The sequence below is a fragment of the Vigna unguiculata genome, chromosome 11 (assembly GCF_037176805.1).
Source record: "Vigna unguiculata cultivar grain cowpea cultivar isolate G323 ecotype 2 chromosome 11, ASM3717680v1, whole genome shotgun sequence".
Classification (NCBI taxonomy): Eukaryota; Viridiplantae; Streptophyta; class Magnoliopsida; order Fabales; family Fabaceae; genus Vigna; species Vigna unguiculata.
The window spans coordinates 8549104-8574611 of record NC_140802.1 but is presented as its reverse complement, the minus strand read 5'-3'; the positions used below and the strand labels follow the sequence as shown (position 1 = coordinate 8574611).

At 32.3% G+C, this 25508-nt stretch overlaps 2 protein-coding genes and 1 long non-coding RNA gene across 4 annotated transcripts; 2 read left to right on the top strand and 1 right to left on the bottom strand.

Annotated features, from left to right (window-relative positions):
- Nucleotides 1-9064: 9064 nt before the first annotated feature.
- On the top strand, nucleotides 9065-10026 carry LOC114170480 (uncharacterized). The gene is made up of 2 exons (XM_028055967.2): nucleotides 9065-9573; nucleotides 9730-10026. The coding sequence occupies exons 1-2, from the start codon at nucleotides 9286-9288 to the stop codon at nucleotides 9745-9747; spliced, it is 306 nt and encodes a 101-aa protein (XP_027911768.1). The 5' UTR covers nucleotides 9065-9285; the 3' UTR covers nucleotides 9748-10026.
- Nucleotides 10027-16140: 6114 nt separating this feature from the next.
- On the bottom strand, nucleotides 16141-19696 carry LOC146880959 (uncharacterized). The gene is made up of 3 exons (XR_014986547.1): nucleotides 19396-19696; nucleotides 19100-19137; nucleotides 16141-16816 (listed from the first exon to the last, which is right to left on the bottom strand). It is a non-coding gene; the product is annotated as an uncharacterized LOC146880959 (long non-coding RNA).
- A 129-nt stretch (nucleotides 19697-19825) lies between these two features.
- Nucleotides 19826-25030, top strand: LOC114169222 (putative pentatricopeptide repeat-containing protein At1g53330). Of its 2 annotated transcripts, XM_028054274.2 has the most exons (3): nucleotides 19826-21371; nucleotides 21462-21566; nucleotides 23529-25030. In XM_028054274.2, the coding sequence occupies exon 1, from the start codon at nucleotides 19834-19836 to the stop codon at nucleotides 21247-21249; it is 1416 nt and encodes a 471-aa protein (XP_027910075.2). In that variant the 5' UTR covers nucleotides 19826-19833; the 3' UTR covers nucleotides 21250-21371; nucleotides 21462-21566; nucleotides 23529-25030. The 2 variants fall into 2 exon arrangements, with proteins under 2 accessions (XP_027910075.2, XP_027910074.2); XM_028054273.2 differs by having other exon boundaries at nucleotides 19826-21566.
- Nucleotides 25031-25508: the final 478 nt, after the last annotated feature.

Below are 25508 nucleotides of genomic sequence, written 5' to 3'. Positions count from 1 at the left end.
ACAAACTAAACAATTTATTCTTCAAACCCTCATACTTATGTAAATCAAAGTAAGTGCACTTGCAAATCCTAAACACAAAAATAAATAACTTCCACAAATCACATGTAGAAATACATAATTTAAACAGAGAACAGAAAAGAAAAAAAATGCTAAATAAAAAAATTCAACCAAATTGGAAACAACCTTAGGGTTTTTACTCCTTACAAATGAAACGAACAAAATTTAAAACAAAACACATGACAGACAGACATCGAAAAATTGTAGTTTTTTTTTTCATATGACAGAAAAATAACATAGAAGAGGAAATTCAAACCAGAACCTTGCTCTAGATACCAAATGATACGATCCTTTCCAGGAAAGAGTATGATCGTTTCTGAATTTGAATCCTTAAGAGACACGACACAAATAAATTAGAGAAGAACGTGGAATAAGACAGAGATGGAGGATGCCACAATCTAATAGTCAAGTGAAGATTCACCACAAAGATGTTAATCTTTGATAAGAACTAGAGGCCTAAGCCAAGAACAAAGAGAATCCTCTCTTTAATGAAATCAAATTCAATATATGACTAAAAGTGTCTACATTGTTTTTGGTACCTCTACATATAGGCACATAAGTTTAAGAAAACATGAGAACCCTACAAGAAGGCCCAAGCCCAAAACATAAAAACATAAACTAATTTATAAAAGAAAGCCCAAATCCCAAAAACATAGAACATAACTAATTTCTAAGAGGAAACCCAAAGTATAAAAACATAAACTAATTTTCCTAAAAATTATCCTTCAAATGTGCTTCAAGCCTTGATCTTCATATTCTTTGAATTTCAGATTGCTTGTAGCATTAGGAGCCTTGAATAGTTTTGATCTTCCAATCTCTTGCCCTTGTCATAGGTCCTTTAAATTGTAAAGGTTCATCTTCAAGTTCTTCTTGTATGGAATATTGGGATAGTCCTCTATCATTCCCTCATTCTATAAGAGAATTTGTCCTCAAATTTGTACCACTTGAAGTTTAGGAGATAGTCCTCTATCATGTTTACTTCCCTTCTCAAATTCTTCTAAAGAAGAATTATGCAAACTTATTTTAGAATTAGATAGTACAAAAGATGTTACTGCATGGAGATAATTTTTTTTCATTAGACAACCATAACACAATTCCACTCATCTCAACTACAACAACACCTAGCAAGAATCATTCAAATTTTTAATTAGTACATGTACATTGTGAAAATTTTGTGAGGAACAAAGTAGCATCATTCAAAGACAACAAACATGAGAAAAATAAATATCCAAACATGAGAAAATTTTCCTTGTATTAACAGAAATAAGAGGAGTTTTGAAAAGCCGCCTAAAGCAGAAGCCACAAATTCTTTGACATCCATATATCCCACAAAAAAGAGTTAACAAATTTTAAGATTCATCGGTCAACATAGTACCAGTGGTCTCAACTTTTTGGTCTTTTAGTTCACCAAACACCAATTTACACCTTCCTTTCAAGCCTCCGTAGTGGCTTTGTTGAACCTATTATTTCAAGGTTTGTCGTGCTTGGTTGGATTTGACTTTATTGTTTGGAATTGGTTACCTAAAAAATGAAAAAGAAAAAGTAAAAATTGCAAAAAATTATAGCAATAAAAAGACTAATACATGCTAATAAATAAAGAACGGAGTAACAAAAATAACCAAATAATACTCCATCGTAGAATAATAAAAATCAAATCTTTTAAAAACCAACTTTGTCCTTTTGGTTGAGAGTTTTGCCTTTGTCTTTCAAGAAGTTTTCAATATTTTATTTTTCATTATGGAATATATCCTACATCTCGAAACAAAAACTAAGTTAATAGTAGAAGCTTCAGGTCATAAAGAAGTTTCACAATCCAAAAGCCCTTTGGTGATGACATTGAGAGGAAAAAAGTGGAACAAAATGTTAGCAAAAAGTGGAAGAAACAAAAAACATAAACCATGTAAATAGAGAGATAGAGAGCCACGACAAAAAGAGAAAAAAGAAAATAAAAGAAGAGCAAGAACGAAAACCAAAACCCAAGAGAAATCCATAGCCCAAAGCCAAACCCTAACTCAAAATCTGAAAAACAAAAAAAATGATAAAATAACAAAGAACATATCAAATATATAACTACAAAAATCAGTGGTGGAAAGAAAATGATAAAAAAATCAAATATATAACAACAAAAATCAGTGGTGGAGAGAAGATTATTAAACCTTTGAGACCCAATAATGTAGTGGAGAGAGGATGATTAAACCTTCGAGACCCAATAAAATGAGAAAGCTAGAACCAAAACCTGTATTAGCAGAAAAGAAAAAAAAATCAATGGTGAAGAGAAAAAAGTAAGAGAGTGTAATAGGTATGAGAGAAAAAGTTAGAAGTTCTTTGACACAAAGCGTTGAGAGTGAGAATAAAGAGATCAAATGGTGATGAGATAGTGAGGTCCAATAATGAAAAATAGGGTTTCCTATGAAGAGATAAGATAGTGAGAAGAGAGACAAAGAAGATATTGAGATATTCAGAGTGCAGAAAGAAAAATAGGATTTTGCTCATAGAGGAACAGTGAGGCGACAAAGGATGAGAGAAAAGTTAGGAGTGAAAAAATTAGGATTTTAGCACAGGGGATCAATTTTTCTTTTTGAATTTAAAGCAAAATAAGGAGATCACACGTGTAAGAACCACACTTTGCCACTTGTAAAAAAAAATAGAGTGTTTAAACTTTCCACTTTTAGTTAATTTTGTGTGTTTTGCTTTTTGTGTTTGATGAAAAAACTTACACTTTGTGCTCCCTTCAAATGTGTTATGTATAGATTCTATGTGGTGTAAGAATTTTAGTTTAAACAAAGATTTTAATGATTGTCATATCCCTTACGTGTGGTGTATGATTTGCACCATACACTTGATGAAATCATCTATATGAGTGTCGAGTGGGGCCGCTTATATGAGATCTTGGCATGATCTCTAGAGCACTCATGAATATCGGGCATGCGCATCGCCTAGTAAGCGCAACACACTGTTAACAACAAGAATTGTGAGGGTGTATGGTGATTGATAAACCACTAACATACATTAAGTGTTTTTTTGTTCATATAGCTTCCCATACCAACTACACAGTGTGTTAAGTTTCTCAGTTTAGGACTTGTTCATATAGCTTGCTATACTAGCTCTGATGCATTGCATCTTATAAGAGACCCAAGATTTTCTTCTTTCAATCTTTCTTTTCTTCTCTTTTGCAATGTGTAAGGGATTGTTGTAAATAAACGTTATACCATTTCAAAAGATGTGAAATGACAACGTTAATGTTACGTTGATGCACCTATAAAGTCTTGCTTTTTTCACTTTGGATTTGACCATAATTTCACAAACCCTTTTATTTAGTTTTTAAGATTGTTACCCGTTGCTTTCTCAGCTGGCCATGGGTTTTGTACCATTTGCATACTCCTCCCCCATCTATAAATAGATGTCATTTGCCTTCTCCAAGACACACCACTTGAACTTACTTTCAAACTAACTTCCCTTGATTGTATTTGATCTCTCAACAAAATCTCGACCTTTACGTTAACCTTTACATCGTCCTACGATCCTCCAACAGTTATAAAGACACAAATAGATTTTTGGTTTAGTGATATTAACATACCTTTGAAATCACAAAAGATCAAAGAATTCTAAGGAATTCGTTACAGTTACACGCAACACCCATTGGGTCACATGCATGTCAAACACAAATTGACTCAAGAAATATAGTAGAATTTGAACTTACTTTATACTTGAAATTGATCGTTTGGTATAATTGTCTTTGCTACTAGTTCACATTCAGATCTTCAAGAATATGAGAAACCAACTTCCCAGACGACGACAACTTTAGTATTCTGTGTAAGCTCTTTATGTGCGACGTACGACGAGGTTCCAACTTCTTCGAATAGCAACAATCTCAGCTTTGTGAACCCTTTTTTGTGCGAAAACAGGGAAACTGAGAATAGAGTTCGAAGAAAGCGCATTGTAGCCCTTTTTTCTATGAACAATAAAACTTGGACATTGCGTGGGTTTGGGTTTGCAGTAGGTGGATTTCTAAATGTGTGTGTGTGGTTAGTCTTAGCTTTGTGTGACTAATTTTTGTTTGATGGGTGGTTTTGGTTATTTTTCTTTTCCTGTGTGATGAAGTTATATAGAAGGGTAGGAAGCGTGCGTGGTTGAGTGGGTTCTATTTTTGTTGATGGTTCTATTTTAGTGGTTTAGTAGGAAACATGCATGGTTTAATTCTGTTTTAAGAAGAGACTACTCAAGCTCGTCTAGTGCGCTTTCCAACTTTAAGTGCTAATTCAATGTCTATTTTGAAAGAGAAGTGTAGTGCTTTGACTAAATGAGGCGATTAACCACTACCAAAAAAATCAATCATAAGCATGGGGATTTTTTATTTATTTTTAGGAAATAGTATAAAAAGGGATTCCCACATGCATTATGCAAAAGATTGAATTTATAAAAATAGGATATTATTACAGTCATTGTTCAAGACTGATGAAGAGTTAAACCCCATGTATTATTTATATTAAGCTTAGATATTGTAATCTTCAATGATATATTTTTTTAGTTCCATAAATGAGTTAATCTTGTTTTGGTCTACAATTATATGGAAGGGTTAGGCTAACCTGCTTACTAAAAAATAGTTCAGATGTGAAGTAAAAAGAACTCATTAACAAAATGCTACAGTTTACAAATTGTGAACATTTCAATAAGAAACATCTCTACTTGAGACACAAGTTCCAAAAATAGAATATCTATAAATGAGGTAAATGGGTTCTAATACCATGTATATGAAATGATATGGAACTTAATTATAGCAAATAAAAGTGTTGAAAAACTATTGTTGATATTTATTATACTAATGAACATGATGGATTAGAAGACAAGGGTTTAATATTTAATAATATTGAAGGTTTAGAAAAGATTTTCAGTCAATTTTATGTAGTTATATATGTTGAAATTTAATTTATTCAATCAATTTTTTTAAAAGCTTCTTTATAAGAGTATCACATTGCATGTTTGAAATTGAGAAAGAAAAAAGGAACTCGAGGTTGAAACAAGGTTGAAATGCACGACATTAGCATGCCACACTACAAAATTTACGAGGTTCTTCCATTGGATAGTTTTGTAACTATATTTATATTTTTTTATATGGGCAAAATATAAAGATGCGTTGTTACTTTTTCTTTTCCTCTTTCACATTATTTATTTTGGTATTACATTACTACTTCTTAGATTTGTGAAGTATCTATGTTACTTAAGCACCTGAGCATGAATGGCATATTCAAAAGTATATGAAGAAAAAGTCAGAAAACACCTTTCTGATATGCTCACCAAAGCTAGGAAGAAAATGAAGAAACCTAATTGGATGGGAAAAACATAAAGATGTCTTGTTACTTTTTCTTTTCCTCTTTCACTTTATTTATTTTGGTATTACATTACTACTTCTTGGATTTGTGAAGTAACTATGTTACTTGGGCACCTGAGCATGAGTGGCATATTCAAAAGGTGTATGAGGCAAAAGTCAGAAAACACCTTTCTAATATGCTTACCAAAGCTAGGAAGAAAATAGAGAAACCTAGTTGGATGGGCAAAACATAAAGATGTCTTGTTACTTTTTTTCTTTTCCTCTTTCACTTTATTTATGTTAGTATTACATTACTACTTCTTGGATTTGTGAAGTACCTATGTTACTTGGGCACCTGAGCATGAGTGGCATATTCAAAATGTGTATGAGGCAAAATTCAGAAAACACCTTTCTGATATGCTCACCAAAGCTAGGAAGAAAATAAAGAAACCTAGTTGGATGAGCAAAACATAAAGATGTCTTGTTTCTTTTTCTTTTCCTCTTTCACTTTATTTATTCTAGTATTACATTACTACTTCATGGATTTGTGAAGTACCTATGTTACTTGGGCACCTGAGCATGAGTGGCATATTCAAAAGGTGTATGAGGCAAAAGTCAGAAAACACCTTTCTAATATGCTTACCAAAGCTAGGAAGAAAATAGAGAAACCTAGTTGGATGGGCAAAACATAAAGATGTCTTGTTACTTTTTTTCTTTTCCTCTTTCACTTTATTTATGTTAGTATTACATTACTACTTCTTGGATTTGTGAAGTACCTATGTTACTTGGGCACCTGAGCATGAGTGGCATATTCAAAATGTGTATGAGGCAAAATTCAGAAAACACCTTTCTGATATGCTCACCAAAGCTAGGAAGAAAATAAAGAAACCTAGTTGGATGAGCAAAACATAAAGATGTCTTGTTTCTTTTTCTTTTCCTCTTTCACTTTATTTATTCTAGTATTACATTACTACTTCATGGATTTGTGAAGTACCTATGTTACTTGGGCACCTGAGCATGAGTGAAATATTCAAAAGGTGTATGAGGCAAACGTTAGAAAACCCCTTTCTAATATGCTCACCGAAGCTAGGAAGAAAATGAAGAAATCTAATTGGATAGCTGAAAAAGCTTAGACTCAGTTGCTTGACTATTGGGAGAATAAAAAGTTCAAAGACTTATCCTCTCAAAATCAAACCAACAGAGCTTCAGTTAGAGGTGGAGCACTACACTTTACAGGACGTAAATCTCACCCTGAGATTGCATTGGGACTCATAAGTTTTTTGTAACACGTGTACCAAATTTGCTTACAATATTATTAATCATTTTATATTGTTGGTGATATAATCTTACTAATAACTTTTCCCAAGAGCAAAAATATGGTCTTCATGTGAATCCATATAAGTTGTTTCTTGTCACTCATAAGAAGAAGGACAGTGCTTGGGTAGATACATGTGCCCGTGAAACATATGTAGGTTGTTAATAGTTGGTTTATTTTTGTTGGTAATATACAATTCTAACACTTGTCAAATATTATGTATGAGTAGGAGACATATGACGTGTGCGGGACATGGAGACATTTAGTTTTGTAGGAATTGCAACAACAACAAAGATTCAATGTTGGAAAGATGTTGCTGGAGGAAAAAGTAAATGTAGAGTTTATGGAACTGAGAACTTGGTTGCCAACATTCATCATGGTGTGTCATCCCTCACTCAACCTTCTACTTTAGCCCGCATAATTCATCCACGATTAAGACAATTAGTTGAGACAAAGAGACTTCTAGAAGAGGTAAAACATGACACTATGACAGGTGATGAAATTGATGAGAAATATGCTCTCGTTCAAGAAGAATTAAGTTTGATCAAGCAACAATTAGCCATGACGATGGAGAAACATGTTTCAGACACTTCAACAGGTACCAGTCGTGTGCATCCGTATTATGGTGAAGACTTGGATGATCACCCTATTCCTTGAAGATGATACATCTTTGTTTTTGTTCAAATTGTGTATACACTTTTTAAAAATTTAATTTCTTAATTATATTATAGGATATTCGTAATGTGGCTTTAGAAATTAATCTCTTACATTTTAGTTTTTCATTTTTCAGGTTTGAGTGCAATCCTTCTCTCTTCCATTATGGATTGTGGCCTGGATGTGGCTGCTAGTAAGTTCTATAGGCTAAGTAGTATAGGCTAAGTAGTATAGGCTAAGTATTAAAATTTAGAATGTAATGCTAATGTGACTATAATGACAATATCACTGGACTTGTCTTATTTGGATCTTAGACTTATGTATTTTGTGTGACTATTTTAATTTGATCTAATTAAAGTCATAATGTACTGGATTTTATGTTTGCAATTTCAATTCTAAATGAATGGAATGATATTGTGGATTGCTTGAAATGTGTCTGGATGAAGGTTCTAGGATTGGACGGAAGTTCTGAGTTGTGCCTAGAAACAAATATTTCATTCCAAAATTTGCAGGTATTTGCATCGGCTAAACCCATGCAAGGTCGACACCAATGATTAAATTTCAAATAGTTTGCGTGGGTTTAGCCCATGCAAAACCCACCCAAATGCGTTAAATTCTCCATTTAAATATTTTATTATTTGAATCATTCATGGGCTTGGTCTACGCATAAGGAATTATGATTATATTTTTATGCCTTTTTGTCAGTTTAGCCCATGCATAACTCACTCAAATTCGTTAATTTCTCCCCTTTTGCGTTGTGACCGACAAAAGCTTTTTTAAGTGTTTAATTTATTTAAGTTTTTCGTGGGTTTAGCCCACACATAGGAAATTATTATTATAATTTTTATCGCTTTTCATCGGTTGATCCGACAATATGTGAGCCGCAAATGTTCGTCCCCTTTTAGTTGATGCAAACAAAATTTTCGTCCATCAAATCGGCCTAGGCCACCTTACCGTCGTTGGACCGACATAATCCTCTTCTTATTGTCAGTTTTGGCTTGGACAACGCAAAAAACCTATATTCTTGTTGTGAATACTACGATTTTGTTTTGTCCAAAACTGTAACATATAACAAAATATGGACCACAATTCATAACTTATTCCTTTAAAAAACTACATAAGATTTGGTTATGATTTGTGCATTAACACTAACCCATACTCTATTATAGGCTACGATTTTGTAAAGAACAGCCTAAAATAAACTTAAAGTCTATGTGCACTTATTTTCTGATGAAGACTTTATTTACTTATCAAGTGAAGTGAAAACAACATTGTCTTTCATACGAAGCACTGTGTGACACATTGATTTGCTTGCTTTCCATATTTTAACATCTTTTCTTATTTTTGATAAACACTTAATCAAAATTATAAGCTTGTTGGACTTTTACTCTAACACTACATATAATAGTCTTACCAATGGTTTGATAAACGATTTCACGCATGTTGCATACTAAAGTTGGATGAGATGCATGGTGGTTTTGTGTGGTCTAAATTAATTTGGTTGAGAGCTTGGTTTAATTTCCTGGAAGGTTCTTAGTAACTAACTCTCATCTAGCCTTTTGCCCCCACAACCTAGCCGTACACTTCCAACAAATCAATTGAAATTAGTTTTTGAATGCCGACAAAAGCTATAAAATCGATCTAAATTGGCATGAAACACCAGATACCTAGTATATACCTAATGTGAAGTAGAATAAACATGTCATAACTTTCCATGGAAAGTGTCACTTCTATTCCTTTTCCTTGATTTTTCAAGCACATACTTTTTCCTCTTGGGGTCCCCCTTCCCAATGCCCATAAACCAAATAGGAAAATCCAATGATGGTACCCACACCCTTGACCCCTACCAGTCCCCACCATGATTTCTCCTCTTTATGAATGAATATTGAGATAGAAACATCATCAAACTAACCTCTGTGTCTGTTTTTCCTCTTTCCAACAACAAGTTTCAATGTCTGAGTCTGAATTAGCCTCTTGTGATGAATCTCCCTCCTCCTCCACATCCACTCCAACCATTCAAATAGTCTCAAAGTCCTTCTCTGAGAGGCTTATGGGGAAATTCTTTGATGCCACTCAGTTTGATTTTGTGTATGAGCAAAGTGGCCTTTGGTCTCCCCCAGTAAGAAGAACTGTGTTCTTGGCCTCACCTGCAGGTAACATATGCTCTCAAGATGAAATTCTGAGGAAGCTCAAGAAGGCAAAGAAGCCTTGCAAGAGACCCATGTTGTGCTTCTTTAATGTATGCACCTCATCTTCTTTCTTTCATAATTTTTATATTATATTTAGATGTTAACTATCTAAGTTAATTTTTACTGTGAATATGTTCAATTGATTTATACAGTTTTAAGCTGAGAGGAGAAAAACTTTGACAGATGCTTCTGATTCTTGTTTTCAGGCCTTTTTGTGCTCTTGAGTTGATCTTTGCAGTGCATAAAGTGATCATGTGCCAACCATAATAACCTCTTTTGGGAAAAAGTTGTGTTTGTCTCAGAATATTTATATAAGATGCTTTCATTGTGCATGTGTGGGTACTGCTTTGCCAACTATGTGGCCCAGTGGAATCATAACCTAAAGTGAGAGATTCTATGTATAGAAGTACTTGCAAGTTCTTTGCCATGTTACCAAAAGTCTTGTATTCCAACTTTGTTTCATAATGCAATATTGATGTGTATGATAACTTGTTTCTGAAAAATTGTCTGTCAAATTGTTTTGTGTAAGTTGATAATCTATATGTAGCAGTAGCAGCCTGCATCACCCACAAAAATGATGGAATTCAAGTTTTTTTTTTTTTAATATATATTTTCATAGATGATGTCTAATTTTTTAAGGATTTAAATAAGTTTCTTCTTACACAATATCATCGATTTTTTTAGTATCTATTTTTTTTATAAATTAAATACATCATAAATTGAAAAAACTTGTTTAAGTTTAAGTTATTTTCTTTGTAATTTACTAGCAACATACATGTTGATTAAAAAATCTTATAACACTTTTTAACAAAAATATAGTTTAAGTTCTAGACATTTTCTCCGTAATTTTACTGCCATGTTAAGTTGAAATATACGTAGAACACTATTTATAATGTTGAAATATATATATATATATATATATATATATATATATATATATATATATATGAGCTTAATTATTGGAATAGAGAATAAAAATAATGAACGTTCTTCATCTGCATTACACGAACCAATAGCAAAAACAGGACGAAACAGTGGCATGACTCATGAGTTTGCTTTTGCTTGATTGAAACAATTAAACATCTGGAAAGTATATATCTAGAATAATATGAGATGTAAATACAAACTAAATTAAACTTTGAATGCAATAATATTAAGTTTAAATACAATATTATTAAATAATTTACATCACTTTTTTTTAAACAGTAATTCTTAAAAAGAAATAAAGTCTTGCAGATAAAGTAAAAAATTCCGGAAGTTGTGCTATTCGTAGATATTTCTATTCCAAGTAAACTATTATTTTTGTCTAGTTTATTTTATCATTGTTACCCTCATTTATTGTATAAATTTAAATATAAAGTAAAGGAGTTACTTTAACTTATATACATTATAGAAAAAAAGTTAACAAAGCATTTTATATTATCGAGATAACTCCTAGGTCCTTGCATTAAACACTTTCTAGTCACACAAAAAGTCAACAAAAGACAATTTCAGTCTTTCCTTCCTATTAATAGTCTTTTTTTTTTTCATAATAAATGTTAACTCCTTTGTGTTTCTTTAATTTTTTAAGGGACTTTGTTTTATTAGTTTTTGAAAATGAGTTTGGTTTGGTTCTCAACTTTTAAATTTTAAATTTTAATTTTATTTTCAATAAATTGTTTTATGTGCTATATATTTTGTTCGGTTAACCTAACTCGAGTGTCATAGTTTATAATGATATTTAGTATGATTTTTTTTTTAAAAAGGTCTAGATATGTTTTTCTCTCTCAAACTATTATGAAACAGAATGATGATATTTTGACTCAATTTTTTTATTTACTTTTAATTCATCACTCAAATCACTTTTCAATTATCTTTCTTGATTGTTTTTAATAGTATAATATGATGATCTAACGGTGATTCTAGTGATGAGTTAAAAGTGGGTAAAACAAGTAGGTTAAAATATCCTTATCTATGAAAAAATGTGTTTTGTTCTTAAACTAAAGTATAAAATATTTATTCAGTTGTATTGTATGTGTTGACAAAAAGAAGAAGATGGACATCTTCTTCCAATAAGGAGTTTTGATGATGATGATGATGACTTTTGAAGAAGTATGGAAGACTTGATGATGATGCATGAAAAAATGTTGAAGACTTAAAAGAATGCTTTGATTCAAGAGATGCATTGAAGACTTAAGGGTTTAGTTGTTTAAGTCTTGTAATTTGTGTTTGTTTTTTAAAATAGTTAAATTAGCATGTCAAGAGTCAAAAGGCAAAACCCAAATAGTAGAACACCAAGAGAATTTTATTTATTTGCAAAACTCACTAGAATAATCGATTATTCTTAGTGATAATCAATTATCTCAATTAAAACTGATTTTTGAGAAAAACCTCTGGAATAATCGATTATCACGGCTGATAATTGATTATCACCTGCTGATAATAGATTATCACAACAAGAAAAATATTTTCATAAAAGTTTATGTGATAATCGATTATCACTTATGATAATCGATTATCTATGGCAGTTGCGACTTAACTTTTCATATTCTTAACCTAATTTCTAAATAGGCTTCTATAAATAGAGTGGTAGGCTTTCATTGTAACACACAGAAGTTAGAGAAGTCTGAGTACTTGAGAACTCTCTATGGGAAGGCTTTGAAAAACCTAGTGTGGGTAGAGCGATAACTTTCATCAAGTGGGATCTTGAGTGATTGAGTGTTGCTGCTATTGCTAGGAAAAACCAGTCATCCTTTGTGTGACTCAAAAGAGGTGTTCATTCCTTGTGTGATTCAAGGAAGGTGTTTTCATCCCTTGTGGATTTCAAGGGAGGTGTCTTCATCTCTTGTGTGATTCAATAGAGTGTTTTCTAAACCCTAATCTTTCTTATCATTGATTTTAAGTTTGGTTTATTTTAGTGATTGAGTTAATCTCGTTTTTTAGAGATTAACAATTAGACGTAGAGTCTTTTAATCTGAACCAGTATAAATACTTGTGTTCAATCTTCTTCTCTATCTTTTTATTTTTTCTACTATTACGTTTAAAGGAATTAATATTTGAGTTAATTGATAAAATTTTGGAAAAATTTTAAAGTATTAATTTTATTAAGAACCCAATTCACCCTCCCTCTTGATTTTTGTCCAAACACTTAAACATTCCGTTGCGCGATACCAACAATATGAAAGTCAATGCAAAACATCATTCCCAATAAATATTAGTGGAAGTTATATTTCAGATATCGGTAGAAATTATATTTCAGTTCACCGTGAACTCAGTTTGTCACAATGGAAAGAGGAAAAAAATATCTTTAATTCTTCCTTCATAACCTCAACCAAATTCAAATCATTTATGAGTTAAAAAGATGACTCAAAGTTAAGTTGTTGCATTTAGTGTCATAAAAATTGTCTATAACTTTACCTAAACTTATAAGTGAAAACAAATTATTTCTTGAAACCTCCCAGCATCAATATTTGTTAAGCTCTTGATTTTTGTCATCATTTTCAAAATTATTATTGTAGTTTTAGCTTTAATATTTCATTTTATTTTTCTTCTCTTTTACTCAATATTTCTAATAATTTTTACTCAGGCAAAATTGAGTGTTCATAACACTACAAGAAAACTTATAAATAGTGATCAATTTTAGTGACCAATAATGATTAGTAACTATAGTAACCAATTTAGATACTAATTTACAAAACTAAAAATTATTGGTTACTAAAATAATCACTATTATGAATCAAAAATTATAATTGGTCACTAAATTGGTCTTCAAAATTAACTACCATGATTTTAGTTACCAAAGGAAATTTGTCACTAAAAAATAACTACCTAAGTTTTAGCTACCAAAATGACTTAGGTTCTAAATTGGTCTCTAATTAATTACTGACCAATTATAACTTTTTACTTATAAGGGTTAAATATGTTTTTGGTCCTTCAATTTTTAGTGAAAATTAGAATTAGTTTATCTTCAAAACTTTGGCTAAATTTAGTCCATCAACTTTAAAACTATGTGAATTTAATCCTTTTAAACAAAATTTGTTAAGTTTATTTAACGTTTCAAACGCGTTTCATGAAACAATGTAAACAACTCAAATGATATCATGAAACACGTTTGAAACGAAAAAAAAAAAAAACTTAACAAAATTTAGTTAAAAGGATTAAATCCACACATTTTTAAAGTTGGGGGACTAATTTGGACCAAAATTTCGAAGAAGGACTAATTCCAATTTTCATTAAAAGTTAAAGGACCAAAAACATATTTAACCCTATTTATAATAGTGACATTGTAGTAACAAATAATTTTTAATTTTCTAAATTAGTATATAAATTGATTACTTTAGTGACTAATTATTTTTTGTTTCTCTAATTGGTTTCTAATTGAGGATTTCCTTGTTTATCCAATCAACATATGACATCAAAGTTAGGTGCACATGCTAACCATTTTAACTATTTAACATCATAATCGTCTAATGTAAGTTTGTGTTTTAACCATTTGAATTTTTTTTATGGTTATTAAACTTTCATCTTTCATTCATTATAAGATTTATTGCCTTATGAGAAGGTTTTGTAAGAAATTATGTAAGGAAGAATATCACAAGTCTTATTCAATATGTAAAAATATATCGTTTTTAATCTTTTGAAACTATAGAAAAATGTCCAGAATATTTAAATTTCAATATGATTTTGATGTTTATAATGCATGAATTGTTCATATTTTAGAAATAAACAACCTCTTTAGCTTAAAATGACAAAATTGAGTATGGAGAATTATAATTTCCCGAATTTAATGATAATTTTATAACTTTAGTGATTTTTGGAGGAAAACGACAATTGTGTAGTTGAGCCGCAAGTATTGGCATTGAAAGCAAAGAAAGAATACGAATTTTGGCCTCACAGCTCAATGACGTAGAATGGTGTTGAGCCACACAAGAAATCCATGTGCATAAAGAAATTTGAAGCACCAAATAAATGAGCTAAGTTACCACGGAAACTCCCAAAAGAAGGAAGCCTTAAGGGCTAATCACCAGAACAAAAGGTTTAACTGAAAGAAAACTCACCATGGGAGGAAACCCCTATTATTGGGCACCACATAATGAAGCTGAGCATCGCCCAAAATTTATCATCCCATTCTTAACTTCTTTAGACACTCTCTATGTACTAAAGTAGAATATCTTAGTTAGAGGCATAGGGGAGGTACTCCAAGAGCTTAGCATCTCTCATCATTATGAGTAGCTGAACTCACTTATGTTGAGGTTAGATGTAATTTATTATAATTCTCTGTACTACTATCTCATTTATATTTATGCATGCTTTTAATCAAATGTTTGTGATTTGATTTATGCTTATTGCTTGGGTGAATTGACTACTCATCTTACTTTACTTGTTTAGATTGGGTTGGGAAACTAATCTCAAATTGTGGCCCAATCAAACCATCTCATTCTTGTTAGAGGTTAGTATATGATTTAAAGCTTGAGTTGGACATGATGGCAAATGACTCAGCCATAGCCAAATGCATACAAGAGTGGGCTTTAACTACTAAGTGGGTCTAAGCTCTTATCTTTTCGGCCAACATTGTTTGTAAATATTAGAATAGGTTTCTTTTGGGCTTTGTCTTTTGGCCAAGTAGTATATAGTGTTCTTTGCACCTTATTTAGGCTTAGGCCTAGTAGTCTAGTTTATACAAACATGGAGCACAAACACTTAATTCAATAACACTTATTAGATTTACACGATTCATACCATATTTTGTGGGAGTAAAGTCTTAATATGATCGATAATCTTACCATCAATTGAAACTATCATTACTGAAGTAAGTTTGTTCTTTTCTTGGACCTTAACCTTAAAGGCAAAAGTACGCCCTTAGACAATATCCAAATTCTTTGGAAAACACTTGGGATCGTCTTCACCATCCTAATACACAGGAAAAGAGCACAAATTACTAAGTTGTCATCTAGGAATTACTACAATTTTTGTTCTTAAATCAACAACGAATATAACAATCAAATCGCATCAGACTTGGTCCCATAGAACAAAGTTGGCAAAATTATTGGCATCAGAAACTTGAATTTCGAGCTTATATCTACAACAATGAATGAAATTTTAATATTAAAATTCTAATGCACCTATCAAACATATATTGAAATGCATATTCATCTAACTTGATTCTTGGTTTATCATTATACGCCTCACAATTGATACACTTAAAAGAAATAACTTCATGGGTTCTTTTCATGCAATGGTTGAACACCAAATAACTCCAACCATAATTGCCTAAATTAAATTTAACTATAGACCCCAAAGTTACATAAATAATTTCCTACATCCATAACCCAACTAATATTGTTAACCTTTCGTCCATATTTCAAGGTACTACACAAATAATAAGTAGTGCAGTAGTACCTCTTTGAGGGTGATAATCTTTGAGATACTTTTTGGAACAATTTTGTATATAAACTTGTTAACTTTATTGGTTTGGGTAGAATCACTGAATTGGCTTGCGTCCTGACTGTGACTATATTCATTTTTGCAGATTTTGCAATTCACAAATCTTACTATAAATAAAAGAAAAAAATAGTTAACACCAAAGAAACAATATGAAAGATATACTCTAAAAACTGCTTTTTGAGTTCTTATAACTTAGATGCATCATCACCCATTAGAAATTTTGAACCATTACATGAGTTATAAAACGAAACTAGCCATAGTCCTAGTGAAAATTAAGTATACATCGTTGACATCATCTCTTCAACCAACTTTGCCCTTGGCTCCTAACTAGTTACCCCACCACAGCCCTCCTCTGGTAAACCTGAATTTCACCCGAAACTCACTATCTCTAATATCAAAAATAACATCAGCTTTGTGCTGGAAATGGAGAAAAACCATTATGCTATGTGAGCTAAACTTTTTGAAATTCATGCTAGGGCAGCCAAAGTTCTTTACCATATTATCCCTCAACCCCGGGAAGGAATGTCTAACTCTAACCAATGTTAATGCCGAGCAGTGGACCACTCTTGATTCCATCGTACTTTTAAGGATCTATTATACCATCTCTTTTGATCTTCTCGCCACTGTCATGGAGAAAGACTCCACGACTATGGCTACTTAGAATCGTTTAGTTGCCATTTTTTAGGACAATAAGAATTTCCGTGTTATTGCTCTCGAGGAAGATTTCTCTTCCACTTGCATGGATGGCTTTTCGAACCTTTCTGCATATTGTCAGCAACTCAAACAAATATCTATTCAGTCGGTGAATCTTGGTGCTCTTATCAACAATCATTGTTTGGTATTGCAACTAGTCTCTGGTTTGTCCAAGCCCTAATTAGAAGCAAAACAAATACAACCAATAGATAAATGTATTAAAACCTAATGCAGGTTTTATCTTAGCTGGAGTGAAAATGAAAGCGGGATTAGTTGTTTATTGGTTTACCCTTTAATTAGTCATAAATTTTACAAAATACGAGTCCCACAATGTGCAAGAAATAACAACACCACTAGATGATTCAAATGACCAAAAATGATTAGTTAGGTCAAAACGATTAGTTAGGTCATAAACTACATTTATTAAATGTATAATGTAAACTACAAATAACATATATAGTATTGACCCACCTCAAATCCCTTAGGTCAAACACAACATTTCTGGCCTACGATTTGTTGTTGACATAGTTCACCACACTAATGACATCTTAAAAGTCAAAAATTATAAACTATATTATTAAATAATAATTATAAATAAATATGTATCAATCGCAAATATATATATATATATATATATATATATATATATATATATATTATTTGTACTTACTAATCAACATATCAAGAAAGTAGTTTCTATCAATGATCTCCTTTATACTTTTGAACTTGAACACCTTCACATGTACACATTAAATGGTTTGTAACCTTATACTATTGCTCCTTTGAACAATAGCTTAAACAGATGGTTATATACTCTAAATTGACCTTTATTCTTAAAGATTTTGAAATTGTGCATTATATAGCTTTGACCCTCTATCAACTTGTCCTTCCACAAACCCATATCTTCCTTCTTAATCATTGCAGTTATAACATCATCCTGACCATCATAACATTTATCATATTTCATATACATGTAATCAGGGGCGGATCATAGAAGTGTTATAGGGGGCCATGGCCCCCCCAAAATTTTTAAATTTTTTTAAAAAATATATGTTAAATTTTTTTAAAAATAAATTTTTTAAATTTTTTGGATAGATTTTTTTTTACAAAATATAATATTTAATGTTAATAAACAATAAAATATAAAATTAAATATAATAAGAATAATAAATTTTATGAATATATTTTTGTTGTTTTTTTATCGTCTTTTAAGTTTTTCACATATTGTATTCATCTTCTACTCTTGCATATCTTCTTTTATTTATTTTTAAAAGAATATAAAGTTTGATACAAATTCATTCTATGTATTCTCATTTTTCATATGTACTCTCCCATTATTTATGATAAAAAGATAAAAAAAGGTAACCTTATGTTGTTTATTGATAATAAAGTATAAATATTAGTTTGATATTTAGTATTTTTTTTTTCATGTCATGAATTTTTTGTATATTTATTTTTTTAATGAATATATAAAGAAAAGTTATGTCTTATATATCATATATTTTTCTTTTAGTAATTACGTCTCTCAATGTTCAGATAAATTATTTTTTAGTCTTAATTTTTTTAAATAGGTATATTGATGAAAAATAAAATAATTGATTCATTTCTTTTAAACATGATACTAAAAATCCAATTGTTGAATTAAATAAACATTTTTTAAGATTCAAATAACTATAGGTGGAAAGTTTCATATTAATTTCTTTGGAACTTATTCAAGGCAAATGTTCTCAAATATGAAAATATCTAGTGAAAGAGATCAAATTATAAAAGCTTATTTAAAATGAGTTTCATATCAAATACAACTCAAGACTGTCACTTTTCTAGAAAAAAACATACAAAGAAATTTTAATACTAAATTATACATATTTTTGTTATATTTATATTAGTGACAATGATTAAATATATACATTTTGAGTATATTATTTTGGTCCCTCCAACATTTTTTATCAAGATCCGCCACTGCATGTAATTAAAATTTGACCTAAACCATGTAAAGTTAAAGTCATGAAATGATACTTTAGATTACCTTTTCATATATAAGAATCATCTCCATATACCACTTGGAATCACAACCATCAACAAACCATAAATCTATAACTTTCACAACAAGCTTCAATATTTTCCTTGTTTCATCAATATCTTTGATCATTTCAAGTTTCTTCGTCATCTAATTGAAATATATGGAATAAGTTATTTAATTAATTAATTAAGTGACATAAAAAACAAACTTCAACCAAAAAATAATACACAATGATGGAAATAGATGCATTAAGCAATTGAAAACAAGCAAAACACAACTTTTAAACTTATAAACAACTAAGTAAAGAACCTAAATCTATACCGAGGAAAAAACAAACATTCTATGAACTACAAAACATATTAAAAAAAATCACAAATTACACAGATAAGGTTAAACAACGAAAACAAAACAAACTCAAGTTGAGTTAAAGAATAACTAACCTTCAAGCATATGTTCACCAAATAAGAAGAAAAAGACCCTGACACATACAAAGATGAAACAAAGATAGAGTTTGGTTAAACATAAAAGTATAGGAAGAACCTTTAACGAAAGGAAAACCCAAACTACTCATTTTGAACAATATTTAGTCGTTCAACCCAATGTTAGCCAAGTATGAAGTAGGAAAAAACCCTTAAATCAAGAAGAAGAAGAATAAGTCCAAAGAAGAAATAAAAGACCAATTAATGAAGACCAAGAAGGAAAGCTTGAAAAGAAGCTTGGTTATTGTTTAATTTACCTTGAACCGGATATGGCCAAAGAAGCAGAAGATGAAGATGAAGGAATATCGAAAGATGAGAAACTAATTTTGAAATATGCAGAAGAAGGAAAAACTTTGTCATACATTGGCTTCACAAGTCAATCTTTCATTACGTCAATCAAGCAGTACAGTCTCGACTACAAAACGAGAAGAAACAGAAAAGGGCAAAATACTGAAATACCACCGCTCAGAAATCATTATGGTATGATAAAGCTAAGGCAAACTTGTCCATTTCGCCAAAGAATTCAAATGACAAAAAAAACCGTCATTTTGGGACAAATGTCATCACTAAGGTAAATTACTTAATGGAAATTTTTTTAGTTATAAGTGACAAATAATTTTTATTTTTGCCATTCAAAATTTTAATTTCACCGTAACACCACTGAAATAATAATAATTCACTCAACAATAATAGTGATGAAACACACAAAGCAACTGAAGTTAAAGAACCACACAGCAATGTCTACTTCCAAACCCATCTCCTCCTTCCGACTCACCTCTCTCCTCCGCTCCCAGAAAGACCCTTCCGTCGCCCTTCAACTCTTCCTCAACCCAAACCCTAACCACCCCTCCGCCCGCCCCTTCCGCCACTCCCTCCGCTCCTATGACCTCATTATCACCAAACTTGCCCAAGCCAAAATGTTCCCCCAAATGGAACAACTCCTCAACCAACTCCACACCCAAACGCGCTTCCCTACCCCAGAACCCCTCCTCCGCCACGTCATCGCCGCCTACGCGCGCGCCGGCCTCCCATCGCGCGCCCTCCGCACCTTCCTCTCCATCCCCTCCCCCTCCCTCCGCTCCTTCAACTCCCTCCTCCACGCGCTGCTCTCCTGCCGCGACTTCGCCTCATTCACGCGCCTCCTGCCGCACCTCCCCCGCTTTCGCGGTCCCGACGCATGCTCCTACAACATCCTCATCCACGCGTGTTCTCTAACCGATGACCGCGATCGGGCGTGGAAGCTGTTCAACGAAATGCGCAGGCGAGGCGTTCGTCCGAATCAAATTACGTTCGGAACTCTAATTAACTTGCTGTGCAAAAGCCCTCAATTGCACCTTCCCAAGGCGTTTAAGGTGAAGGAAGAGATGGAGAGGGTTTTTAAAATTAAGCCTAATGCTTTTGTGTACACTAATTTGATTAAAGCTGTTTGCGAGGTGGGTGATTTTGATTCCGCGGTTAGGCTGAAAGATCAGATGGTGAGGAACAGTTTGAAGCTTGATGCTGTGGTGTACAACACTTTGGTTTCAGGGTTTTTAAAAGGGGGGAAGAAGGATATAGGGTTCAGGGTTTTAGAGGAAATGAAGAGTGGTGGTGTAAAGCCGGATTCTGTGACGTGTAATGTGTTAATTGGGGAGTTTTGTAGGGAGGGGAAGTTTGAAGAGGCTTATAGGATTTTCAATGATGGGTTAGAGGGTGTGAAGCCTGATGTTTTTGGCTACAATGTGGTTATTGGTTGGCTGTGTAAAGAGGGGAAGTGGAGGGAGGCTGATGATTTGTTTCGGGACATGCCAAGGAGACAATGTGTTCCTGATGTTGTGACTTACCGCACCCTGTTTGATGGGCTTTGCCGGTGTATGCAGTTTGAGGAAGCAGGGTTGGTTTTGGAGGAGATGATTTTTAAAGGCTATGTTCCGCGTTCCTCCAGTTTGAATGAGTTCGTTGGTATGGTGTGCAAGGAAGGGGATTTTGAGTTGCTAGGGAAGGTTTTTAGTGGTTTGGTAGGTGGGAGATTTTGCTGTGAGGATGTGTGGAAAACTTTGGTTTTATTGGTTTGTCAGTCGGAAAAGTTGTTGGGAGACTTTGAGCCTTTTAATGAATTGGTGTTGGCATGAATTCTATATTGGGTTTCAGTAAATATGCAGTGAGATTCTGTTATTTCCAAAATACGTATTTTCAGGGATAGCCTGAACTCTCCAAATCCTGTCAAGCATTGAACTAGATCTATATCAGAGAGGTGAATCTATAGTCCACAAAGCAAAGATGAATATCCATGAAGAGTAATTGCAATCAAGTGCTAAAGGCTTGGAGTTTTGTTTGGACACAGCTTTTGTTGAAGGAGATATGCTAACTGAGGCCTTCTAAGCTCCCCCTTCCAACGAAGGGTCATCAAGTCACCAGTTGCATTTCTGTAGATTCTCCAACCCTGGAGGTAGGTAGCTTCCATCTAAATTATTGTGAGTTTTGCATTATACTTTTAATTCAATAGTATCTTTCGTTTTGATTTTTATAGGATAAAGTGAATGAGATGCATCTAATTGTGATTAAATTAAAATGATATGGTAATAAAACATAGGTCTTGTTTTGACGAATTTCTCTATGAGGATTTTATGAGAGAAAATTAGGAAGAAAAATTGAAATGAACTTTTCCTTAATTTTAAAATTGGTTTATGCACAAGCTAATTTGTAGAAACTATCTCTTTATAGTTTCTTTAATTTGTTTAAGTTGTGTATAAAGTAATTTTAACAAAACTTTTCATTTTTTTTCTTTTTCTTTTTTATTTTTTGTCTTAGAAATAAATCCCCATGGAAAAGGTTGTACACTAAGCAGATATATGGACTTGCTCGCTTGGTGCTTCCATTTCCATTATAACAAGCTAAACAGCCCACTGGGAAAGAAAAATAAATGATTTTACTATTTTCTTGATATCTTAGTGGAATTTCTGTAGCTCAATTGAGGTGGTTGATATGCTACATCGCTGGGTAATTAAGTTGATGAACGCTGTAACATCAAATAAGGTCATTGTTCTGAAAATCTTAATTTCATTTAAACTGCTTAGAAAATGAATGACAGTTTATTATTTTCATTGTATCTTGTTGAACCGATTTGAATGGAAAATAAAATGATTCCAAGGTGATAGAGATACACTATTTTTTTTTACTGACTTGTGATTTTAATGTCTCATTGTCGGTGCGTCTTTTTTGTTATGATGAATATAGATATGTTGCAATATTAGAAATTTAAAGTATGCTAGTTAAAAATATTTATGAGATTATCTATAAAGTTTTCTAGACACCTAATTTAATCGAAGATAGTGTATTTGCTTCTGCCTCAAGAAAAAAGATTTCTAGTTTCAACATGATTATTCTTTAAAGAACTGTGTTGTCAAAATCTGGCTTAGGGTAAGAACGGTCTTCTTGTGGTGCTACGGCTGCATCGTTCTTAGTTCACGATCGAATGGTTGTCAGGTGGCATATTAAGTTTAATGGAAGACGTTGATGGTTTGGTCAGTGGACCAATCTTAGCATTACCTAACTTCACCACGTCATTTAAGATAGATGTGATTCTTCCAATGAAAGCATTGGAGCTATCCTGCCCTAAGAAGGAAATCCCTAAGCTTACTTTTAGTGAAAAATTAAAGGGTAGTCATATTAAATACTTTACCTATGACAAAAGGTTTTATGTTCTTGTTAGGTCTTTGCAAAATTGGCAGTACTATCTTTTACTTAAGAAATTTGTGATTTACAATGATCACAAATCCCTAATATACTTGAAAAACCAATGGAAACTTAAGAAGAGACACTCTAAGTGGGTAGAGTATATTGAGAAATTCACACATTTAGAAGCTGATGCTCTTTCAAGAAAATGTATATTGCTTAATACTTTTGAAACTAACTTTTAGGCTTTAATAACATAAGAGAGTTGTATCCAAAGGGTGATTTCTCTAAAATATTTCTTGAGTGCTAAAAGGATTCACACAAAAAATATTTTCAACAAGACGAGTTCCTTTTCAAAGGTAAAGGATTATGTTGTCAAGGGGTCTTTAAGGGATACACTCAGAAAGAAAACTCATGAAAGAGTTGACAAGACGTTTTGGGGCTTTGAAAACCTTATTTACATTACATGACCAAATATTTGGGGGCTTCTCCTTGCACTCCCAACCCTTCTCCTGTACTCCAAAAACTTTTTTAATTCCAGCTTTGTCCATAGTAAAAAAGTTAAAAATAACGGAAGAAAGAGAATAAAGATTAAGTTTGTAACTTTCTCTGTATTTATCACCTCACCTGCACCCCCAAAAAGAATCTGATTTCTAGTTTGACCTAGCACCTTATTTCTTTCTCCTCCATTCGTGGCGCATTAATTCTTCCTTTTTTTCCTTTTCTATTCGAGCAGCTCTCAGTAGCAGCAGCAGCAATTGCCTCCAGTTGCCTCCACATTCCTTCCACACTCCATTGTCAAGCAATCCAGTTAAGTTTTTCTGAACCATTTATCTATATTTTTTTTATTTTACCTCAAGGCTCAAATGGTGTGTGCAATAATATGTGCAATAGATGCATAGATGAATAGATCCAATTATAATTTTTTATTTATAATAGTGACTATTTTAGTAACTAATCATTTTTAATTTTGTAAAGTGGTATTTGGTCACTATAGTGACTAACTATTTTTGGTTTCTAAAATTGGTTTATAATTGAGGATTTTCTTGTAGTGTTGAATACACATCACACCAATCACATGTAAATAAAAATAACATTATTTTCATTAGAGTAACTTAATTCAATAATATATGTCAAAACCCCAAAGTAATCTAAATTATTCGTATACTAACTAAAACTCCACTATTTTGTGTTTTTAAGTACATGTTCAATTATAGTCTCCCTAATTTCCTTTGGAAGAACACCATGAATTGAAAGAGGGAGAAAGAAATGTAGAAATACATGACAATTCATCCTTATATTTCCCCACCTTAGATGTTTATACATAGAGACATATTGGATGAATAACCGTCTGGAACCTTTAAATCAAGTAGAAATTGACAAAAATGCATGTTTTTTCTAGATATGACATGGTATAACATGCATACGTAAATGTGTATTTTCCTTTTTCAATCATGGTCGCATGAAGCTTTGGGTACATATACTCCTATGGACAAGATCAAATCATGAGTTTATATTATATTTTGCCTCTTTTTTTCAAGATTCATCAATGTTCCTATTTTATGAGGTCTTGATGGAGAATCAAAGGTTAATGAATTCTTAGGAGCAAATGATGAGATTCTATTAAACCCAAGGGTGTACATAATAAATAAAGGATGTCCTTAGCAAAAGAGGTGCAAGCAAGAAAATGAGGCGTGTGAAAGCAAGCAACTCATTTGGCATACAAATCAGTATTGGTGCCCAACAACCATTGATGGTGCCCAGCGTCCACATTGCAGTGTTCTCTCTTTTGCTTGTTTGGGGATGCAAGGCGCAAATAGGAGCACACACGTTTTCCACACTTTGTCACATGTTTCACTTGGTATAGCTAAATCCGTGATCACAAACATAAAATTAGGGGTTTAACCTTGTTTTAGAACAAATTAGCACATGCAAATTAGTAATCCTTCTCCCTATAAAAAAAAGGTTGCTCATGTATAATTCAGATTTGGAATATATGCAAAGTCATTCATAAGATAATGCTTTGGTGCATGGTGTGTGAGTTCATCGGAGCTAGCTAGTCCAAGTGGAATTCCTCCACTTATCTCATGTATTCATGAGTGGCGTGGTGAAGGGCACAATTCCATTTATCAATGTTTCCTTCACTTATCTTGCAAAACGTGCGAGTGGTGTATTGAAGTGTTTATCACTTATCTCAAATGGCTTATGAGAGTGGCACATTGTCGTTTGTCTCACTTATCTTGGATAGTTATTGAGCAGCGTGATGAATATGGTTCATCCATTTATCTTGGCGTAATCTCCAAGTGGGTTGGCAACTTCCATCTTCTATTCCATTCATTAGTTCATTCAGTTCACGTCCTCCATCTCCTCATCAGCATAGCATGTTTCAATCCAATAAAGCATTTCATCGAACAAGTTGTGTGCATTTTGTTCATCCATGGTTCAACTCGTATCACAATTATGTTGTCACAAACAATTTTTTTAATATGTATTACATATAGATTGTGACATAATTTTAGAAATTTTCAATAAGGCATGTAAAAAAATCATGTTTTTACTAATCAAAATCATAAGTTGTTGGATTTTTCTCTAACATTTTATCTTCTTTATTTTTGTTGTTCTCCCATCTTGTATCAATATTAACTCACAAGTGTATTACATTTTGAAATTCAAATTGCGAGTATTTTAAATTGATGAAAGAATGGAAATCTATTAG